This window comes from Metopolophium dirhodum, chromosome 1, assembly GCF_019925205.1.
Source record: "Metopolophium dirhodum isolate CAU chromosome 1, ASM1992520v1, whole genome shotgun sequence".
Taxonomy (NCBI): domain Eukaryota; kingdom Metazoa; phylum Arthropoda; class Insecta; order Hemiptera; family Aphididae; genus Metopolophium; species Metopolophium dirhodum.
The window spans coordinates 14614627-14639190 of record NC_083560.1 but is presented as its reverse complement, the minus strand read 5'-3'; the positions used below and the strand labels follow the sequence as shown (position 1 = coordinate 14639190).

The 24564-nt window shown below is 29.9% G+C and overlaps 2 protein-coding genes across 2 annotated transcripts; both read right to left on the bottom strand.

Moving 5' to 3' along the window:
* Positions 1–49: 49 nt before the first annotated feature.
* On the bottom strand, positions 50–11907 carry LOC132933779 (testis-specific serine/threonine-protein kinase 3-like). Its single transcript, XM_061000055.1, has 4 exons — positions 11225–11907; positions 9074–9281; positions 5942–6123; positions 50–146 (listed from the first exon to the last, which is right to left on the bottom strand). The coding sequence occupies exons 1-4, from the start codon at positions 11905–11907 to the stop codon at positions 50–52; spliced, it is 1170 nt and encodes a 389-aa protein (XP_060856038.1).
* A 6413-nt stretch (positions 11908–18320) lies between these two features.
* LOC132933012 (uncharacterized) lies at positions 18321–24187 on the bottom strand. The gene is made up of 8 exons (XM_060999351.1): positions 24106–24187; positions 22872–23009; positions 21874–22427; positions 21363–21461; positions 20705–20823; positions 20376–20595; positions 18621–18805; positions 18321–18516 (listed from the first exon to the last, which is right to left on the bottom strand). The coding sequence occupies exons 1-8, from the start codon at positions 24185–24187 to the stop codon at positions 18321–18323; spliced, it is 1593 nt and encodes a 530-aa protein (XP_060855334.1).
* Positions 24188–24564: the final 377 nt, after the last annotated feature.

The window sequence follows — 24564 nt, the reverse complement described above, 5'->3', positions numbered from 1 at the left end:
TTTCGATACATTTATAAAACATGTAGAACTCATGAATTCCCTTGGTGGTTTAATGAGTATGATATGGGTTTTGCTGTTTAACCCATGGATGATGTTTTACTTGATTCATGGTAGCTCTTTTATTAACGTCTGGTTCTAAAATTATCCTGTAATAAAAACATAGTTTGAGTGTACAAGAACTACTACTGTTAGGTACTACGTTTTAAATTATGAATAATTTTAAATGGTAAAACAGTAATTTTTGAAACATAAAAATAAAAATAAAAGGTGAGCTAGACAAGTGCGGAGTGTCGCTCTGCTATACAGTACCTAGGTTACAAGTAGATCACTGTCATGGATGGTCTTAAAATTTGAATTTGAAAAATGAAAAACGATTCTGAGCGAAGGTGGTTTAGCAGCCTATGATATAAGTATAACTAAGTATATTTGATAATATTATTGTGAATATTATTGAGCCATAGATAATATTATATACAATTATACATAGTAGTATTATTATAGTACGATGGTAAGTTGTAGGTATATAATATTTTGTATGGTTACAAAACTAATAATATACCAGTGATCTACGTAAGTACCTGCGTAACCATCTAGGGCAGTGGTTCCAGACCTTTTTTACACTTAAAGAAACTATAGATACATCATGGACCACCTCATTTTAGACCTAATTTTTCTTATAAACAAGAATCATTTTATTTCTTATAGTAGGCTTTAACAATATTTATAACTGATCAAGTTTAAGAAAAATTTTAAACTTTTAATAATTTAACGCAAATTACCAAGGCCGGGCATTAACGAGTTAAAATAAGTTAAAGTTAAGTTACTGTTAACTAAGTTAATTAACTAGTTATTTTTTTTTTTAGATGTAACTTCTAACTCTACGAGTTACATTTTTTCACCTGTTATTCAGTAACTTACGAGTTAATTAAATTTATTGTCACGTTAAATTAATTTTTTTCCTAAATCACCAATTTAAAATTAATTCAATTTTGTAAAAATTAATTTTATAAAAAAAAAATCCGAAATATTCAATATATTAATTAGTAAATTATAATTTATAATAATATTCATTATATTGCATATTCACAGAACATATTAAATAACTATATTATAAACGGAAATGTTATAGGGCTAACCACGTCATTAATAAAAGAAAAATATAACAATTTACTCAGTATCCCATTCACGTTTGTAATGTTTGTAGACTCATTAGTAATTACCTACCTCATCAGTAATCATTATTATTATTATTATACCTTATTATTATATTTTTATTCATTCATAGAATTAAAGCGATAACTTGGCCCGTAGCTAGGGTTACCATTAGTACTCTTATGAGCTCTTAAAATGTTTGTACTCTCACTTTTTTTATATTGGCAACAATGTACTCTTTTTTTCTATTTCTATTTAATTCCGAAAATACCGAAATGCCACAAGTCGTAATAAATTTATAAGCTAATCTAAAAAAGTAATAACATAAATATAAATTTAATCGGCACGGACGTTATCGATGTTATCGAAATTTTTCTCCGAAATGTCTACGGTATTACGGTATATATAATATAATATGTCACATGTATGAATGTATGATCGATGTTTGAAAATTGGAATTAGTCTGTGTTAGTATTTGGTACTATGTACTATAGTTACAACCATATAGTTTAGTTCGTTAATTTCGTAAATTGTGTTCATCAAAAATGTCTCGCCGAAAATGTAAATTTAATGATAAATTAATAGAAGAATAACCAATGTTTAAAAAAACAGAAAATGAACACGAGGCTTTTTGTAAAATTTGTTGTATAATTGTTTCATTGGCCAATAAAGGCAAAGCTGATTTAATACAACATTTGTCTTCGTCTAAACATTCAAAAAATATTCAATCAACTAGTGGTTCAAAATCTGTGAATACGTTTTTTGTAACACAGAATACAAAAATTGAAGAAAAAATATTAGCAGTTAAAGCCTCATTTGCCTTTCATACGGTAAGACATCACCATAGCTATAAATCTTGTGATTGTTCCACTAAATTATATCATCTTATGTTTTGCGATTCAGAGATAGCATCTAAAATTTCTTCAGCTAGAACTAAAACTGAAGCTATTGTTAATAATGTCTTAGCCCCACATTCATTAACAGAAGTTTTAAAAATCATTTATGATAACAATATTTAATTTATTGGAGTTTGTACAGATTGGTCTAACCACGGTGCTGTGAAAATTTTTCCTATTTTAATTCAATATTTTTATCAAAATATTGGAATCTTAAGTCATTACCAAATGAAACTACTGAAACAATCTGTAATTTATTGATAGAAACTTTAGAAAACATGAGTTTACTTTCAAAGTGTATAGCCTTTTCTGGAGATAATTGTAACACCAATTTCGGTGGTGTAGAAAGACGAGTGACAAATAATGTTTTTTATTGATTCCAACAGCATATTAGAAAACCAATTATTGGAATCGGATGCCCTGCTCATATTCTAAATAACTGTGTTCAGCATGCAATTGATTGATGGCTTACCGATAGAAATAGAGTCTATTATATTAAAAATATATAATTATTTTTCAATTTATACAATACGTACAGAAGCATTAAAAGAATTTTGTACTTTTGTCGATGTTGAGTACAAAAAACTTTTATTTCATTCAAAAACAAGATGGTTATCATTATTTCCGGCTATTAATAGATTGTTACAAATATATCCAGCACTTCAGTCATATTTTTTGTCACAAAATCAAATACCGATTGCAATTAAATCTTTTTTTGAAAATCCTTTAAATGAAAGTTATTTATGGTTTATTCATTCACTAATGTATGTATTTCATTCAAAAATTGAAATAATGGAAAAAGAAAATAATTCTATTTGGGAGATTTCGTCAATATTGTTGTCTGTAGAAAATTCTTTACACGAACGAAAACAACAAGAATTTTTACCCTTAAAAGTAAAAGAAATATTTAAAAATAATTATAATCAATCCGGTCCATCTAATTTAAAAAAAGAAATGTTAAATGTTTATGATCATGGTTTGTGTTATTTGATAAAATGGACAGCCAATTTCGATCAATTTAATTGTTTAAAATGGATGTCTTTAAACACCAAACCTTTGTGGACTGATATAGAAAATAGCATTGTATTTTTAAACAAATATGATCTACAATTAAACGACTCTTTATTATTTGATCAATCTCAAAACTTAAATTTGTTTTTGTCACAAATAGAAAAAAAAGAAGACTTTTCATCATTATTATCAGATAAAAAGTGGGTGAAATATTTTGAACAAAGAAGCTATTTTCATCTTCAGAACTATTAAAAATATGTACGTTCTACTTCGCCATACCTGCTCAAAATGCCAATGTCGAGAGAATATTTAGTCTTATGAAAGCACAATGGACTGATGATAGAAATAGACTTCTGTAAAACATTTGTTGATGACACAATACAATTTTAAGCATTTTGACTGTACTCAGTTTTATGATTATATAAAATTATGTTATATTTTATCTTATCTAGATAAATTTTTAATGAATTATCTGTTATCTTATTCAGATGATTTCTTGGTTATCTTTTCCCAACATTACTCGTGGACTATAGGTTGGGAACCACTGATCCAAGGTAACTATATTTATTATTTTCGGAAATCTAACGACCATTAGTTAAGAGGTTTATGTAATTGTATTAATTAATTACAAACAATAATACAAGTTAAGTCCTTTTTAACCCCCAAAAATATTTATGTTTCATAGATTTTTATTGTAGAGGAAAAATATCGAGTACCCAGCGTTCTACGTTTTTATTGTTGTATCTACATGGGTAGATTGACCCACCAGGAAATTGAAAGTTTCCCGAAAAGCCCTTATCCATATTATACCCAGAGGCTCCGATCCCCTAAAGTGTTTTAAAAAATTGTACTTTCATAATACTTGCTAGCCCTTAATTACACACTCTGGTGTACTTCGTACACCAATATTTTTGCTTATCATGTTCTATTTTGGTTTTTATTTGTTTTCAGTTATTCTCCTAATCTAACCTTTTCTTATCTAGGTAATATGTAATAGTTATTAATCCATTTCAGTCGTCATTCGATGTTCGTAGCTGCACAAACAAGGTCCGTTTTAAAATATTTTTGTATCGGCGAACGAAATACACCACGCGTGTATTACTTTTATCAATTATAATATAGTAATAACAAAATTGTTTTTATTAATTTTTTTTCATTACATTTTTTATTATAATATATTTAAAACAATATTAAGTAGTACTTTGTTCTTTTATTAGTAAATACAGTCAAATATATATACAATACGACATTGATTTCTGTGTAAAACAAATTGGTGTATAAAATACACCTCGCGTGTAATTATTGAAAAAAAAAATGGTGTGTGTAGATAAGGGCTAGTTATATTGGCTAAGCAGTATTCTGGCGTATTTTTTACCTAATTAGAGTCCTGTATATACGCGCCGATACCCGATGGGCGAATTATTTACCTATTTTATATTGTTATATATACTTTATGTACTAAATAATGTATAAAATGTATATATGAATAAATATTAAACATGTACGATTGTACAAATGACAAAAATTAACAACCATATTAATATTGTAATTAATTTTTTGACGGGTGTTTATAATGCCGTTAAGAATTAATAATTGTTTACATTTATTTTTCGTGATAATCTCAATTTTACGTCATACGGACTCGTTTGAAAAAATACGGTTAATAATATTCGATTAGGTAAAAACCTTGTAAGCACGTAACAAAGTTACTTTTTTAAGTAAAAATCTTTGATTAAAATTTAACAAACCTGGTTAATGCCCTGCAAAAAAGCCTTAACTGCTCTAAAAAAATTTAAAAAATGACCTAGCCTAACCTTAAAGGGATTTCGCACACTTCAGTTTTAGAAACAAATAGACATATGTTAACAAGTGTTCACACGTACTGACTTGAGATGTACTATGGTAACAATTTTGAAACACATTAGAATGTATTATAAAATCTTTTTTGAATCCTTCATGTGACATTTTAAAACTGTATCCATTGGACTGTCGAGAAATACGAGATTATTTTCAAAATCTCAAGACAGATATTTTCTTTTTAAGAATAATAAATTTAAAATGTTGCTTGAAGGATTCGAAGTTTATTTTGCAATTAAAAAAATTCTGTATTTAAAATTATGATCAGTGTAAAACTCAGTGTAAGTCGATATGTTAGGAATGTCTAAAATTAGACTTCATAATAAATTAAAATTATTATTGGAGTAAATCCCAAGTCATTACTTTGGCACGTATTTATAGGTTAATTTTTCTGAAAAAAATGGTAGTGTGGAATCCCTTTAAAAATAATTATTATCAAAAAAAAAACCTGTTTTTAATATTTATAGGCCCTATAGTAACATGTGGCCCTTATAAATAAATCCACTTAAAAATAAACCTATCTGCCCATGTCGATGTATCCATTAAAAATCATTTGTTCTTATTACACCATTTGTGTGAAGGACATAAGCCTTAAAAAAGGACATAATATTCAAGCGCTTAAAAACTTAAAGATATAATGTTATGCTCTACTTCGTTTTTTGTGTTAATAAATACTCAATCCATTCATGGTCTGCACATGAAGGGTTTCAAATAACCAAATGGTTTAGGTATAAGAACTGTTTGTTGTTTTGATACATTTTTATTTACTGTCGAAAAAAAATTGTTCAACAAGTCAAAAATTTGGAAAAATGAACACAAGGGTCCACATAAGTTGTTGTTAATGGAAATTCAAAAAAAAGTTGAGCGTAAATCCAAAACATTTTTTTATGAGCGTCTGAAGTAAAAGTCTGAAATTTGGCGTCCTTGGAAATTTCCTTCTGAACCCTCCCTTAAATACACCACTGTATAAGTGTATTGTGAAATGGAACAATACTAATAATAACATAAAATTACACGATATTTACGAGATAAGTTTCAACGCTTCTCGTGACACGGGTTTTTTGGGCCTGGAGAACTTTTTAGCGATCTGATTGGCCACGATCTGCTGTCGGTTAGAGTGCGGGAATGGCATAGCGTCGGATAGCATCACGTATAGAACAACTCCCAGTGCCCACATGTCGTAGGAAATCGGATCGTATGGTATGCCCTAAAAATTAAAAAAAATTAAAAAAGTGAACCATGTGACTGTGGGGTGTAAGTTTGGCGACAAAAATTTTAATATTAACACGTCTGGTTCATATAGCGTGAACTTCGTGGATTTCAAGTAATAATTAAGTATAATTACTTAAGTATTAAGTTAAGGAATATTTCTAACGCGTACCAAGTATGCCGTACCTACAATTTTTCTAGTAAAAATATAAAAGGTATTTATTATTTTGTATATAATAAAATAAACAATTTTTTTGCATAGGTAGTATTACAAAAGTGTCATAATGTGTATAGCTGATACATAAAATATTAGTTATGTAAACTATTAATAAGGGGATTATGATGGTTCAGATAAGTATATGGGATAGGATTATGGCTTGTGAATTTGGTTTTGACAATGGATTAATTAGGTAGGTACCTAGTTAATAAATAAAAATATTTTTTTTTCGACTCATTATTTTTGTTGATTTGCGAATTAGGTACCTATGTCATACTTGCAATTTTTTTTTATTCAGGTTAAAAGCCTGTCTTGCAGGTATTTTGGATTTTTAAATAAATAATTAACGATATTATTATTTTTAAATATGCATTTTAGCTACCACTTAATAAGTAAAATGATTGTTTTTTCACCTAATATATTTATTACCAGGAGCAAGGATAGTGGTCAACAGTTGACCAAATGTTATTATCATTGTGCTGAAAAATCCTTGTGCGCAAAATCAAAATTTTTATAGTAAAAAAAAATTAACAAACTAGTTTTAAAAAGTAAAAATAATGCATTAAAAACATTTTTATTCTTTCATAATGATTCGCAAAAAGAAAAGTGTAAACTATTTAGAGTTTTCATTTTTTAGCCTATTTTGTTTTCTACATAAGAAGTACCTCCTATTAGGACAATATAGAGCTGATCCTCTTAGTTTGCATATTTACAAGTCATATTTATTATAAGACCATTTTATCACAATTATGTACATTCATGTCTCTCAAGAGCCATTTGTTACTGTCTTATTATCGATATCAATACATTTTATTTAACTTTTGATATAATATCTCAACAAACAGAAGAGAAAGCAATTAAAATTAACTCATCGGATATAAAGTTTTCGGCCGACACTTCACTCGACCGTTGACGAACCTTGCCTCCCTCGGCTCCGTCCCATACAACAGTATAAATAACAATATTATTGCAAGACGGTAGGTAACCTATCGTGAACGGGTATTTTTTGCGTTGCGATTAGTTATCACGTGGACAACGATGGCTGATTGCCGATGCGAATGTTTTATTACCTATTTAATTATGAAAACCATAGAGCTTATACTAAGTATAATAATCATACGTATATACACCTCCTTAGTTTAAGCCGTTTAAGGTCTATAATGAACACAAAATCGAGTATATTTAGGAGGGCTGGACCAGTAAAGGCCTACTGTCTTAAAATCATAGAAATCCTCACATTTTTTCATAGAGGCTTTGAATTACGCCACTCACACTTATAATTTAATCTCTTTCCCGGATCCCCATTATTTACTTCAATAGAGACATTATCTTAAGGCATTGTTAATGGTTATAAAAATTGCATATTAAACTCTTATAATTATTTGTCTGCAGTAGTTATTAATTTTCTAAATAGAATCTTAACAGTTATCATCTTTGAAGACAAATTGTATGTTCAAAATGTATTCTTTTAAATTATTTTTTTTTAATTTTCCCAAAGTTAACTCCGCCATACGATAATTACTGCAATGACTAGGTACTGTAAATGTGAAATGTCACATACCTTCCTAACTACCATGATAGTGTTCATGACTTTTTTAAAATGCACATAGTGTTGGTTACTTGCACAAGGTGGAGACTCTTTTCCACACACATTAATATATAATTTAAATTTACGACAAACTGTTTGCGCAAAAAATAGTGAACAATGAAAACCAGCGGGTAGGTACAATTTGAGTGTACAGGGTTGTTTAAGCTGCCCATACACGATCAATATTATTGATATCGATATTAAACCCCGACCAATGGATAAAGAAAAAAGTTGAATTGGGCGTTTGAAAAAAAAAATAAAGTGTTATTAAATGAATACGCGAAAAATGATTCTGAAATTTGTAAGGTGGCTTTAACACTTTTTCGGTTTACCTTATTTAAACTCTAATAAAGTTGCGGACGCATTTACTGAAATAATTTCAATAGCTCCTTGTAATATTATTATGGATTTTCCAGACTACCTATTTATTAAGAAATCATATTGATTCTGATGCTGATTTTGGGCCAGAATTATAGGCTAGTGAACCAAGCAAATATCTCAAGAACAACGAAAGGAGCTGAAGACGTCCACATGCACTTCAATAGTCAATTTTATATCTCCCACCCTCATATTCATCAAATTATTCAAATACTAATGGAAACTCAAGTCAATACTGATTTTAAAATAAATTCATAAAAAAAAAATAAAGAAAATAGGTACCCGTAGATTAGAAATATAAAAAAGCAAAATTATATGAAAAAAAATATGTTTAAACCTGCCAGTCTATAACATCAGAATATGATGAGACAGAAAATCCTAAGCTTTATAAAGGGTGAAGGAAAATATTGTTTGAGTATAATAATTTACCATCAGTAAAGACCAATTCGAAAATACTTAAATACTAGATGCTACAATTATACTATCAAGGTGTATTAATGTTATACTATTATCGAATTTATGGTTAAATTTGGTAAAATTATTCAACGAAAGGCAATAACAATCCCTAAGACAATTTAATACTTTACTATATGATGTCTTATAACTCAAGTTCCCATGGCCTCATGACAAAAGAGGACTTCTACTTCCTAGTACTATGAAATACTACTGGCTTACAGAACAATATGGTCAGTAGGTAAATTTGCCCCCGAGTGTTCAGTGCTCACTGTCATTCACTCGGTGGCATAATAGGTATCATATACGCACTTGTAACACTTCGGGCGCAGCATATGACGAACTGCCGCAGTACGTCTGGCTCATCAGTCTCCGGCCTCGTTCATCTGCGCACATCCTGGCGAACCCGAAATCGGTCAACTTGACCGTCCGCATGCTTTCCAACAGGACGTTTTCACATTTTATGTCCCGGTGCGAGATGTTTTTTCGGTGCAGATAATCCACGGCCTCGCATATCTGCCTGCGGTGGCCATGGCGCGTACGACCGTGAAAAAAATCGAGAGCACACAACGTAATAATGTATCACTCTGAGTGGCGGCGTATAGGTATAGTATATAATTTTGTAGTTTTTGTATAATGTAGGGGCATTTTTTAATTTTAAAGAAAATTTGTATAATATTCAAAAAATAATGTTTTTATAATATTATTAATGTGGGGATTTTGTTGTGATTAAATTTATCGTTTACCGTGATTAGATTTACCGTTAGATTGTTAAATATTTATAAAACAAGTGCTTTTTCACACATCTAATGCCGATCATATACATTTTAATAATTTTGTATAATTATTAACAATTAAATGTCTGTTAATATTACAATTCATATTTTAAAAATTTACTCTGATATCCATTATCACACCCATATCTCTAATAAAAATTATTATTTTTGATTTAGATTTAGATTTATTCACTTATTTAGTAGATTTTTTTGGTCATTTTTTAAGTTAATTTTTTTTTAGGGCGTCAACATTCTAACTATAATAATCAGGCTATTTAGTGCGTAAAATAAACAACTCTAAATGATTAACGAATGTTTAATGCTTATAAACATTACATCTAAAATTATTAATTGGTTAAAAATGTCAATGAATATATAATTTACTATTTAGTCATTGAATTAATTTTGAATAATGATATTAAAATAATAACAATTTTACTTTTGTGAGGAAAACTAGTAGTGAAATAATTGTAATCATTATACTTCATAATTAAAAAATATGTAATCATTATTCATGCTTAACCAATTTCTTTAGCTTTATATTTAATAATTTACTATGAAATATATTTTGAATTATTATATTATTATATTATATTGACCCCTTTAGGATTTGACAAATATAATAAATATGAATTTTAAACGTTTGATAATCTTTATAAACTTTTACAATCAGTTAATCGTAGTTGTTTTCCCCAACACTTCCTATAGTCAATTGGTGGAATGGTATTTTCATATATGTAGGTAGGACAGGTAAGTACATCGTACAAAGGTATAGGGTAAGGGCAGTCTATAAAGAATAATTTAATTTTGTATTCGGAATAATAATTCGAATAAATGAGTGTTAAAGTATTCCAAATACGTATTCAAATACACTTAAAAAATATATTATTCTGAATATGCACTATTAGAATATATTTTTTTCCCTCTAATGTTTGTCAGTTTTAGAATAGTTAGGAATTAACGTGGATCAACCATATAATATTATCATTCAAAAAGAAAAACTATTGTTTTTAACGTTTAATGTGCCCAATTTTGAATAGAAATTTTTTTTTTGTCACAGATATACACTATTTTATTTAGTTCAAAAGAGGTATTTGAAATAGTATTCGAATAAAAAAAAAGTATTTTAATATGGTCATTTGAATACATTTATTCGAATACTTTACAAGACTGGGATCGGATGATTCGTAGTAGGTACTAAGTATAAAATGTGCGCAGTGCACTCATCTGAAAAAGCATTATATATACATTTTTCTAGAAAGATATATGCAAATTTTATCATTATTACATTTTGGCACTGTTTTTTTCATATTATTATATTTGTTCAATGAACTCACTGTCATCTTAAATTTCAAATGACTATCTAAAAGTCTATTACAATCAAAACGAGTATTTAAAGTTTTCAATAGATTTTGTGAGTGGAGTGAGATAGGCTGCGAAAACTATGGTCAACTACACACTTGGTTTTTCAAAACTCAAAAGTGCTGATTAATAAAAGATACATTTACAAAAAATACCAAGTCCATCCAGTAGCATTCGATACGCTGTCGTAATCGATATAACGACGCGTCAAAGTGTATCAAACACAGTCCGAAATAATAATAAATAGCCAAATAGGTAACAAATAGTTAAAAATATATAAACGTTGAAAAAATCGGACGTGTGTGGCTACGCTCTCGGCACTGACCTGAAGAACGTGTGCGCTTGCCACTGCGGTATGCTCTTGGCGTGCTGCAGGTGGCTGAGCAGGTCTCCAATTTCGCAGTAGTCCATGAACACGTGCACGGTGTACGGCGTCACGTATATTCGGTGCGTTCTGACCACGTTCGGGTGCCGGACCGTGCGCAACACTTCCAGTTCCCTGGGCAAGAACTTTCGCACGTACGACGAAGTGCCGGGGTCGCGCCGCTTGTTGATCACCTTGCACGCCACCCGGACCGTGGACGACGCCGACGCCGACGCTGACGCCGTCACCGGCACCGTCCGGAACGCCAATCGGACTTTGCTGTACGACCCGTGGCCGACGGTCGAGCCCAACCGGTAACCGTCCGCGGCCAGCGCCGCCGACAGCGCGTCCTCGCTGTCGAGGTGCACGATCCGCGGTCGGTGTTTGGGCGTCGACGGCGGCGGCGGCGGCGGCGGCGGTGGCGGAGGCGGCAGCTCTGCGTGATGGACAACACGGTTAGGCGACACTTCCGTGGTGGCGGGTGCTTGGGCGGCGGAGAGCGGACGTCGGCTGCACTGTTGCGTGACACGCCGCTGCTGCTGCTCCAGCAGACGCTGGTGCTGTTCCAGTAGCCGCTGCTGCTGGTGGTGATGGCGGTGCTGCAGCTGCTGGTGCTGCTGGTACGTCTGGTGGTGACCGTTCATGGGACTTCCGCGGCGGTTTCAATGCTATCCGTTGTTGACCGACAAAATATTTGATATCGTTTTACTTACCTGTGCCTATGTTACGAAGAACTCTCGTTATTAAATGATAGACGTTATCGTATCGTACGGGACTCCCCTGTTTGATTTCGCGATTTTCGGTTAAAATATTATGACGTGACGGACGCAATATTAATATTATGTAATATTATGTACGTTGATTTTTATTTTCGACTTTTAATTTTTAAAAATATTTTCGCCGACCATGCTAAAAAATTAGATTACAACACGGACGATGATAGTAAAATCTGTTTGTGTTTGGAAAAACGAGTCGGCGTTGCTATATACACGCGAAACTTTCACGCCTTCATTCCGTATATATAGTATTATACACTTATATTATTATTACTAATATTATGTATTATATATTATTATGTTTTCTGTACCTACCAAATAACAAACAATATCACCCGTAATAATATTATATATTATAACGTTTAGATAAATAAAAGTGTAATTTGATTTGAACATAATTTTATGTGTATGGCTCTTAAAAATATTCGTTACAATGTTTATATTCGTATTTCGTATTTATGTAATTTGGTTATTTTTTATCATGATAAAAAAGAATGACACCAGAATGCATTATATTTACATACAGACATAAAATAACAAAACAATTTATGTAGTATTTTTTTCCCCCGTATTTAATTAAATCCAGTATTATCTGCAGTAAACTTAATATTATTAAAGGAGCGCACAATACAATTTTAAAAATAGGCACGTTCCTTTCCAAGACAAACTATATTTGCTAAATCGTTTTGATAAATCAGTCTATAATAATTTTACATGAACTCAATAATTTAAAAAAAATAGTATCTTGTGAGCTTATCTTGAATACGTGTGTACTGAATAGTTATGTTTCGATATTTTCGTGTCATGTATTTTCTACCCTTGAAGGATAAGCAACCATTACTCAATGATAAACTTATAGTGACATGTATGACGAAATCATTTATCATCAATCATCCCATAAATTTGGACCAAATGCATGATTCAACTTATGGGATCTCGTCTATTCATCAACATTTTAGTATACCTAAATCTGCTTATCAAAGCATCGACCAATCAAAGACATTCCTAAATTTAAACTATTATTGTAGAGGAAACATTTTTTAATAATAATCTTTATACGTTCAATAGTATCCACCGTTTCGCACCGTTCCGTTTATTTTAAAACGTTAATATCGCTTACGTTAAGAAAGGTAGTTAATTCAAAATTAATTAAACTCTATTGAATTAAAAAAAAATAACATTTTTTAAAAACAATTTTTTTTGTATACATGGTGTGAACTCATAAAGAGTAAAACACTCATATTATAGAAATTATAGAAATTTGTAAGGTGGCTTTAACACTTTTTCGGTTTACCTTATTTAAACTCTAATAAAGTTGCGGACGCATTTACTGAAATAATTTCAATAGCTCCTTGTAATATTATTATGGATTTTCCAGACTACCTATTTATTAAGAAATCATATTGATTCTGATGCTGATTTTGGGCAAGAATTATAGGCTAGTGAACCAAGCAAATATCTCAAGAACAACGAAAGGAGCTGAAGACGTCCACATGCACTTCAATAGTCAATTTTATATCTCCCACCCTCATATTCATCAAATTATTCAAATACTAATGGAAACTCAAGTCAATACTGATTTTAAAATAAATTCATAAAAAAAAAATAAAGAAAATAGGTACCCGTAGATTAGAAATATAAAAAAGCAAAATTATATGAAAAAAAATATGTTTAAACCTGCCAGTCTATAACATCAGAATATGATGAGACAGAAAATCCTAAGCTTTATAAAGGGTGAAGGAAAATATTGTTTGAGTATAATAATTTACCATCAGTAAAGACCAATTCGAAAATACTTAAATACTAGATGCTACAATTATACTATCAAGGTGTATTAATGTTATACTATTATCGAATTTATGGTTAAATTTGGTAAAATTATTCAACGAAAGGCAATAACAATCCCTAAGACAATTTAATACTTTACTATATGATGTCTTATAACTCAAGTTCCCATGGCCTCATGACAAAAGAGGACTTCTACTTCCTAGATTACAATCCAAAAAACTTTTAACATATTTAATGCAAACGTGTACCAACTAATATTAAATATATATTAACAAATAAAATGATTGTAATTGTAATTTGTAGAATTTATAAATCCTAATGACTTTTTTGTAAAAATGATTGTAGTTAATTGTAATTTGTGTTATTTATAATTTGACACAATTGTGAATAATGGTGTAACGATTATCGTCATCGACATCGTACATTACTCCCTACGTTGAGCACGGCTAATATGCTGAGTGTTAGTAATGACAAATGTTTATATATGCATGAAATATATATTATGCTGACGTGATGTTTAGCTCACATCGTGTAAATAACCAACCGGGATGCCTGGCGGTAGATATTTATGGTAGAGTCTACAGTGAGGTAGTCGATAGAGTCTATAGTCGGCGGTTGATAGTTGGATGGTCAAGAATGAAGAGACATAGTCGGCACCACGGTAGAGGAACTCAAGGACTGACAACGACCTGAAGAGGACCTGCGGACGACCAGCTCAACCCACATTTGGACATCGACACACCATGGCCCGATCGGTAGCCCGGAGTTATAATTTATAAGTATACTTTTGATATTGTAACTTGTAGTAGATAATAATAATACATTAATATTCAATAACACATATATATATATATATTACGTAGAGTACTTTGCTTCACATAAGGTAACCCTGATCCCTAGAAACAGATTTTGCGTAAAAATTCCCGTTTTTCCTTAATTTTTCTTTTGTTTTTCCCGTCGTTTTTGAAAACTTCTGGAAAATTTTTAATTTTTACCCCTCAAAGTACCAACTAGATTCACTTTCCTATCAGAAAAGTTACTGTTGAAGAAAATCCAAGTACTTTTACTGTCCTAAAAGGTGATGACAGATACAAAAAAAAATTTAAAAAAAAAAACGGGATCAGCTATTATAGTAATGTATAAATCTATATAAACTAGTATAGGTAAGTAAGTATTTTTGTAATAAAATTATTATATTATAAAAGAAATTAATAAATAATAAGTTATAACTAATGAGTAGGTACCTAATAAGTGGGTATTATAAATTATAGTTTCACGACTATATACGGACAATTAGTGTTAGGTACATAAATAGGTTAATAAGTTAAAATTAACTATTGATAGATACTAGATAATAATACTATAATAATATTAAATAATATTACCAGTTTATGTTGATGTACATTTCATAAAATATTTAGAATTAATATGTGATCCGTTTTCCATATCTTTTAATTTCACATTTTCTAGACATTGTTTAGAGTTTTCATTGAGCTCCTAAAAAAAAATAAATATGTATACATTTAAATAACATTTTATTTTAAAATTATAAGGAATATAAATATAATATCTGTAATACTATACATAAAATACTATTTGAACTAAAAATATGTGTATTCTTATAAGTATTAAAGAATAACAAATACATTTTATAGCATTAATCAATGTTATTGTGATAGATTATTAACATTATTGCTACATTTAACTCATTGAATAAATTGTATTTTCTTATTAGTTGAATAATTATATTTATAAAATTATAAGATAAATATCTATTTTCAAATAATTTTAAGTAGGAATCGTATTTATTATGTAGAAGCATAAATTACTTTCAAACACAAATTGTATGAAATATATCTTCGATTTGTTCAGTTGTTAGAATATCATTGGAAAGTTATTGTTTGATTATTTCCAGAATTAATCATTTTTAAATGCGGAACACTATTTTATAATGCTGTGGTAATGTATTTTTATATACTTACTCTCTGAATATCGCAGCTTCAATAGTGTACAGTTTTTTTTGTGGAAAATCCTAAATAGTATATCCCCTATATAGGTGTACCTTGGTTTGAATGTTACTGTTTTAATGTACCTCAGTTCACTGATAAATCGGCGTTAGTGTACCTAGCTTTGTGAAATAATTTAACCTAGATATTATGGACAACCACAAGTCGGATTTAGTATTAGGCATATTTTATAACATGGCTTAAACTATTTACTCCCTAAACTTTTCTGATACCTTTAAAAACAATCTGAGATTTTCGTCAAAATCAATTGAGTAGTTGTTGAGTATATACGCTAAACACATACATTTGGGTTTAAGATATAGTTTCTTTTCGAGCCCATGTAAACACGACGATTGTATGCATGATTGTACGTGATCTGACCGAGTAACCAATGGCAACCATTTATATTTATTTATTAATTATTTATTACTATACAAAACGGGCCCAATTAATTACAAAATATTGCATTAATATAAAGATAAAGATATATAACAGTAAAACAGAAAGATAACACACATAATTACGACAAAAAGGTAAGTTGTTCATTAGGCTGCATGTTACTTGCGTCCCAAAAAAGGGTTTTTCAGGTATTAAATTTGACCGGTAACTTGCGTCCCGTTTGCTGGACGCAAGTCAGCTATTTAATTATTATCGATATTATCTACTAAAATCACTAAAATCGATAGTTCATAAACTGTACTGTATTTTTTTGAAAGTTATGGAATAATTGTGTAGTTCTAAATTGGTCACGATTAATGGTTTTTATATAATTGATAGTTATAAGTTTGGATATCATAAAACTTTAAGGAATAGCAATTTTCGATAGAAGTGTAGGAATAAAAGCTGTATGAAACTAGATGTTCATGACAATTTAATAAGTGATCCTACTTCACATACTCCATATAAATAATTGACAATTTATTATTACTACATATTATCATTATCATGACAAAATGTAAAACATGAATTTTTATGTTGTTAATATTATTATTACCATAAATATCATTACAAAAGTTATTATCATAAGTTATGATTCATAAAATATGAATTTTTTTTATTTAATATACTTCTATATTATAAATTAAAATAAACATCAATGTATTTTTTTAAATTTAAATTTTGATATCGATTATATTGATATTTTTGGTACGCAATTTGGTTATAAAAAAAGGTATACCGGGACGCAAATAGAATATGACCTTTTTCTGAGGGACGCACCTCACCTACCGATAATAATTTCGGACGCAAGTAGTATGCTCCCGTTTATTGGCCATACGCATAATGTGATGGATAGGGTTATTTTGACCGTAATTCGTGGTACAATTCGGAACCGAGAAAGTAGTATAGTGACGGAGGGAACAATGTTGGTACACTAAAGTTGATATTGGAAAGGAGAGTGGGGACATCCTTATACTTTCTTGAGTATTCTCGTTCAGACGCCTATAATTTGAATTTATTACCTATATATTTTAACCATTTATATTTTATGCATGCAATCGTTATGGTACTCCATTTGACACACACGGTTTTGAGTATTTATTCGTGTTAGATCGAATAATGTGTTCCGGAATTAGTTTTATGCCCAATTTTGTGACATAATATTATTTTATGTTATGTTTTTTATTATATTGATATTATATTAGGTAGGTATACCGTATACCGTATACATGATCTGTATAATAAGACACCAGGATATTTCTACTTTTTTTTTTAATACGTAATAAAACAACATTAATTAAAATAATAAGTTCTAATTTTTTATTGGTCAATACAAAAGTTAAATATAAACAATACATAATCAATTAACTATTTTACAAGTGTTCACTTTTCAGTATATCATTTAAAACTAATATTCAAATTAATACATCGAATAAATGCAAAGATAAATGAAATAGTGGAAAATGACAAAGATCCAAAATGATCATAACATTTAAAATCTATAATATTATTGTAATAGTGAATTATAATATATACACGACACGGAATCGTGTAGATAAATATTATTTTTGTTTGTACATACATATAATATGTACTATGTACACATACTTATATAGAAACAATTTGACAATTTGACAGGAATTCAGTTAATAATAAATAATAATAATACGTTGAAATGTATTACAGACAATAACAAAAGTAAACGCGAATAACGAGATCAAAACACGAGGAGAGATGATGGGGAACGACGACCCGTGCACATTTCATAGACACACAAATTACCTATGCTGCATAGTTGAGGGAAGTAGTTCTTACGTCATGTAGGGTGTGACGGAAGTCAGTTGCTTCAGCTCTGGCAGGTATTTTGCATCAGTGGGTGCGGTGGGTTATGTGAGTGTGGCGATTGTGACGGACCAGCAACGGCGTCATGCCAATCGTTGCTATCGGCGAGTACCAACCAGTGGTGGCGGCAGGGGTGGAAGTAGCTCACCCGAAGGCTGTTGTTGCTGATGCTGCCCACCACCAGCTTCTACCATACCTGGCCCATTCCTAGCTGGTCCGTTGTCTTTTGGACGGACCACCCACAGATGAGTATTGTTGTATTTGTTCTTTTTGCCAACCAAGTTCAACGAATGTCTTGAATTGCCGAAAATGATACTTGATATCTTTTAGCATGACCATGGGTGTATCATCTGGGTGCATTGACCTGAGGCGTCCATTTTCCCGCAACACGGCCAACTGCTCGCTGTCAAACAAACGACGGGTACAATTTATTAATCTCTCCCTAACAATGTTGGTGGAGTAGTAGGAGGTATAAGGATTATTAAAAGGAGTAGCAGAGACACTTACGAATTTCCACTGAATAGTGTTATATTTAATTTTTCTCTTAAGACGTAAGCGCATGTCGCGATGTCTGTAGACGCAGGCAATGTCACCTGGACTATATCATGCAATGTCACCATCACATCCGAATATTCGTAAGGTTCGGCGTTTACGCAGTATATCGTTCTCGCTTGAAGTGTTCCCCTTTGGATCTGTTTTAATATATGTACATATATTATTATTATTTTTTAAATACAAATTGGCAGACGTATTACACATAATATAATAATTTAAAAGAAATTATTCGGTATTCTACATGAGAAATAAATCTAAATAGTAGTTTTCTGTGTTAAGACTTCTGTGAATTTAATTTAATTACATACAAGCCTGTAACTAACTGATATATTGCAATTGATGAAATAATACATTTTGAAACAATTGTAAGAAATTAAAAAATATTCAACAAATATTAAGTTAAAAAAATATAATTTTATTACCAATTTTAAATATTGTACACACATTTAATTCACAGAAAAACTACACAAATTTAAATCACCAGCCTAGTCGCCTAGAGAAACTAATATCTATTAATATAGAAAGTTACATTTAAATACAAAACATTTATGGAAAACATAGTCAGTAAAATTAAAATATTATTAATTTAAAGATGAACTCATTGTATCTTATGTTTATTAATGAACATTATCAACTTATCTATGTTAAACGAAATTGGCAGAAGTGATGCACAAGCTATTTTTATAAATAAATATATACTGTCTTGTTTTTAAAAATAACGGTATCAAGTGTGATTTCTCGAACATAGTACTCATGTATAGAGAGTCATATGGCCGCCTTGAATCTATTTCACGGTCGCCAACTACAGACCGAGACCCGAAAGCCGGAGTGCCGTGGATTTTTTAATATATAAGTTTAGTAAAAGTGGTATACATTTGGACCAGTAATATGATGGGTGACCAGAAATAAAATAAAAAAAAACCTCAATTTGAAGAAAAAAATATAGATAATATATATGTTTATTTTATTTGGATAATAAATTAAATTGGTGCCGAGAAAGCCGACTGGCATAAAACTCGGTCAGAGTAGAATAATGATGATTGACATTTATTATATAATAAATAATCATACACAAAATGAGAGAACCTAATCAACAACGTCCGGGTGGCTCCGACCAAGCGGTTACCGGTGATCGGAATAATAATAATAATACCATTTTTAATAATAATTTTAACAATAATAAACCTTAAAGTACCGGCCACGGTGAAAACAACAATAGTACCTATATACAAAACATTACCAATTTAGCATGGTTGCTACTCGCTCATGTTATGTTGCTGAGGCGGAAAAAAATGGAGTGCTGTGGCTTTTGGTTCTGTCGGCCGATACCCGGCTATCTTGGGTGGCACGAACAGGCGACAGGTGACAAGGGGTGGTCATATATCATAATGAGATAATGAGAAATAATGAGTGGCCGATACTCTAGGTGCTTGGGTACAAGGAGGGAGCGTGTGTGTGACTCCCGTACAGGTGGTGTGGTCGTTGATCGGCGGAGACCTGTGGTCTACGGGATAAATTGTCTTATCACCCCGCATGTCACGCTCATAAGGTACCTGTTATGTTATGTGGATATTATAATAATTAATGCATCAATTTGTGTTGGACGTCACACAAGATTTTATATTTTATAGAGGTATGAAAAATAATATTATTTTATTCTAAGCCCCAATAAAATCAATCATTCTTAAAGTATTAAACATCATTAACCTTGTATGCATCATTATTAGATGTTATATGCGTACACATCCGTTCCGGTATTCTTGTCAATTCCCATCCAATATTAGGATTAGTAATTGTTTGTTGTTGCTGCAACTGTTGTAGGGCTTTACCATTGTTAGAACTTTGAGTGTAGAATTGTCTCATTTGACTTGAATGTGACATTACATTGCTATTGGTAATTCCATTGTATATAGTTGTCACACATTGACTATTAGGTACAGTGTTTGAGTAAGAGACGGTATTACTATAAGCATAAATAATTGGTTTTAGATATTTACAAATTTGATTATTTATATTATTATTTTGATAACACTTACCCAATTTCTGGTGCCATATTGCCTGCATGGACTAAAGGCGGTGGTGGTACAACATGACCCGCACTATTTATCAAACTGCTGCCTTGAGACATTGCTGAACCCTGAAAATCCAATAAAAACTAAAAGTAAAAACTGTTGATTTACTAATATGCATTACATAGTCTACAATGTTAAGAATTGTAAAAATAAAACCAACCATTGAATTCAAACACTTAATTATATCACACATGCTAAGCTTGTAGTCAATACTTTTATTCAATTTTAAATTAACTTTAATGAAATATAGTAAATTATAAAATGATCTAACATATTAATAGCTGAATTCGTCATTTTAAAACAATTTCAAAGAAAATAAAAGCTACATACTTTATTTTTTAATAATTTATTAACAATACTTTTAGTCTACAAAAACGTGTAAAAAAAACGTTTAATTATCTGAATTACCCGCTGAAGAATGACAATAATTAGTCCATTCGTTTATAAAAATTGTTTGTATTAAATAAAAATACAAAAAGGTTAATTCTTTTGGAGACAAAATAATAAAATCAAAAATAGTTGACAATGTGAGCTTTGAATTACAGATAATTGGTTGAGTATTTCTATATTAGGGGTGATGAATAGGAGAAGAAAATGATAAAGGAAGTTGAAAATTAAGTACCGTATTATAGCATTGCGCAGCTATGCTTTGATTTCTGGCAGGAAGAGAATAGACACTAGTTGTTGATGGTGGCTGAGCCTGAGTGCTATATAAATTAACCTACAAAAATATTATTTATCTATTGAGAATGCAGGCTGATTGTAGAGAAAAAATTGGTTTGTTTAAAAGCATGCATGACACCGTCATTACCATTACTGTGAAGTATAATTAAATGAAACAAATAAAAGCAAAATTGAATGTAAAAAACTAAAAAGCCTTTAAATCATTTTTCCCATATTTATATTATTTTGTGAAGTACAAAATATATTATAATTATTAATTGATAGATCTTTTTATCTATACATCTATTATTTATTAATACTTAATAATTAATACTAAAAATTATTGTAAGCATAAAATAAATGATACATTTGAATACTTTGTGAAAACCCAAGCAACATTTTATTTAAAGAACAAAAATAAAAAAGCAATTTAATATACATATTTATATAATATATAACATAAATCATACCATTTGACTTGCTGGACACCCGCTTAGATAGTTGTTCTTAGTCACTGGAATACTTTGTGGTTTCGATGGTGCTGGTTCTATTAATATGTGAGGAATAGTATTTTCAGCAGGTACTACTTCAATGGGTGCTCTGATCCAGATACCTGTTGGATTGACATGGCTAGACTTCTGATAAGTTAGAAAATGTGTATTAACCTCTGTAGCTGGCCAATATTCTTCAACATTTAAATCTGTATAGAAATTCTTGATACAATCAAGACTGACCATTGTGCAAAAGTCACTATAAAACAACTCATTTATGGTACCCTGAACCAATAAACAGAACTTCAGATAGGCCAAGTTCCAATTTTTTAATTTTACAGCTTGAGGTTTTAAACTTTTAGTTGCCCCTTCAAAATAAAACATTGGAAGATATTTTTGGCTATCATGAGTACAATATGGTACAATGGATTCAGAGTTAATACGTATAAAACCGCATTTTTCATTGTCGCCTGGAGGAATATTGCACAGTAATTTTTTATGACATACATTTAAGAATGTATAAAACTCATGAACATATTATTTTAATACTGTCTTGATCTGTGATAAATTAATTAATATGTTTAAAATCTATTACATTTAGAGGAATATATTTAATATCATTAGCTATATATTGGCCACCGGTATCACATTTAATAACACATAAAATATCATTGTCTGTATGCAAATATTACTCAATTTTATGGCTAGAAATGGATTTTTCAATTATATCACAATGTACTTCAATAAATTTATTTTCAAAATAATTACTGAATTTAATATCTGAGCCAATATGATTATAGATGTATATTTTACCTAATCCTAAGCTTGATATTAAATTTTCATCCAATAAATAATAAACATTAGATTTAATTGTAAATTTGTAATATAGTTATTTGTCTGCTGTATTTTTATATTTGGCGGTAGTAATTTATTTAATTGATCAATAGTGTAATTTTTCTTTTCTATTATAGTTTTACTATCTCTTGTTTCAATAACGCCATTTATGTCTTTTAAGAAACTTTGAGTAAAAAATGTTGGTATTAATGTACCAGTTACACTTCGTTTAAAGGAATGTTCAGTTTTGTAATTTAAGGAGGAATTGAACAATGGAATCCCTAAACAATTAATTAAATAAGGGTAAAAAACATACTCATAGTTAGTTGAAATCACTAAGTATTTAGTAATCGGTGTAAGTGTAAGTTTAGTATTAACTACTTTTTTATCAATATTTAATAAATTATATGATTTTAATAGTTCTAAGGTGTTTTCTCTTATACCCATATTATTCAATTTCCTTATTAGTATATTATGGTCTACGATATCAAAAGCTTTTTTTAAGTCAAAGAAAATTACCATTTTACATTTTATTTCTGTTTTAATTAACGACATACATTTTGAAATTGCTTTTTCTGTATTTTTACCTTCTCTGAAACCAAATTGTGATTTAGAAAGTATTTTATTTTTTTCTAAAAAGTTAACTATCCTTGAATAAATACATTTTTCATAAATTTTAGAGACATTTGAAATTAAAGAAATTGGACGATAATTATCGACATCGTCTTTTGGTAATCCATTTTTTTTTTATATATAGGAGTTATTATTGCATGCTTTGATTGTTGAGGAAAATAATTTGTATTAATAAATAGATTAAATAATTCTGCCATTGAAGTGGCTATTGGGTCTTTATCAGCTTTTAAACCTTTAACACCTACATTATCTGAGCCTGGTGATGTTCTACTTTTTAATGAACTAATTTTTAATTTTATTTCTTCATCACAAATTGGTTCAAAAAAGATAAAATTAGGATTAATATTAATTTTTAACTTGGTTTTGAAAAAAGGTATTTTTGAAGCTAAATCACTACCAATATTAACGAAATGGTTATTTAATTCATTACACTCAATTTGGACATCATGTTTGTATTTATTAATTTTTAAGAAATAATATAACAACTCCCATTGTTTTATTGGACTATATTTTTTATTCACTATATTGATTTGATCTTGAAAATAATTTTCTCTTGCAACTTTAATTAAATGTACTATTTTTGATTTATATGCTTTAGCTAATTCTTTTTTGTGTTTTAATTTGTTTTTTAATAGACTATTTCTAACTTTAATAGACTCAATAATACCTAGAGTAATTCATGGATTTCTACTTCTTGCCAAAATAAAATAATCAGATTTTTTAATACATCATTTATATATTTACCATATTGTTCATCTACGTATTCATGTTCAGAAGCTTTTGGTGTTGTTGGTGATTCATTGGTTGTAGTCGAAATTTCGTCCATAATTATAGGCTTTCAGCATCAATTCACTGTCATCGCAATTTAGACGACTAAAGACATCTACTGTATGCCAACGAATGACTCAAAATTCACTAGTGGGTTGTATTTATAAGTTTGAAAACATGATGCAATATTACACAATAATGACTTAAAAGGTAATAAAAGGGGTACAAATCTAGAAAAAAAGGACCTTCTAGAATGTTCTATTTGACGTCACAAACTTGATATTACGAAATAATGCCACTTTCCTATAAACGGAAAAGTTAAATGCGTGTTTTAAGCAAGGTATATACTTTTTTTAAAAAAGGCCTGCAATATATGATAATAAACAACCATAGTTATATGGAAACAGAGGCATATCTTACCTATTTTATACGTAT

Coding starts and splice junctions, on each gene's coding strand:
- LOC132933012 (XM_060999351.1), bottom strand. CDS start 24,187: ATGGACGAAATTTCGACTACAACCAATGAATCACCAACAACACCAAAA. Junction 21,462..21,873: donor GGTGTCCAGCAAGTCAAATG/GTATGATTTATG, acceptor ATATTTTTGTAG/GTTAATTTATATAGCACTCA. Junction 20,824..21,362: donor CTGCGCAATGCTATAATACG/GTACTTAATTTT, acceptor TTTTACTTTTAG/TTTTTATTGGATTTTCAGGG.
- LOC132933779 (XM_061000055.1), bottom strand. CDS start 11,907: ATGAACGGTCACCACCAGACGTACCAGCAGCACCAGCAGCTGCAGCAC. Junction 9,282..11,224: donor CAAGCGCACACGTTCTTCAG/GTCAGTGCCGAG, acceptor TGGCCACCGCAG/GCAGATATGCGAGGCCGTGG. Junction 147..5,941: donor GAAGCGTTGAAACTTATCTC/GTAAATATCGTG, acceptor TTTTTATTACAG/GATAATTTTAGAACCAGACG.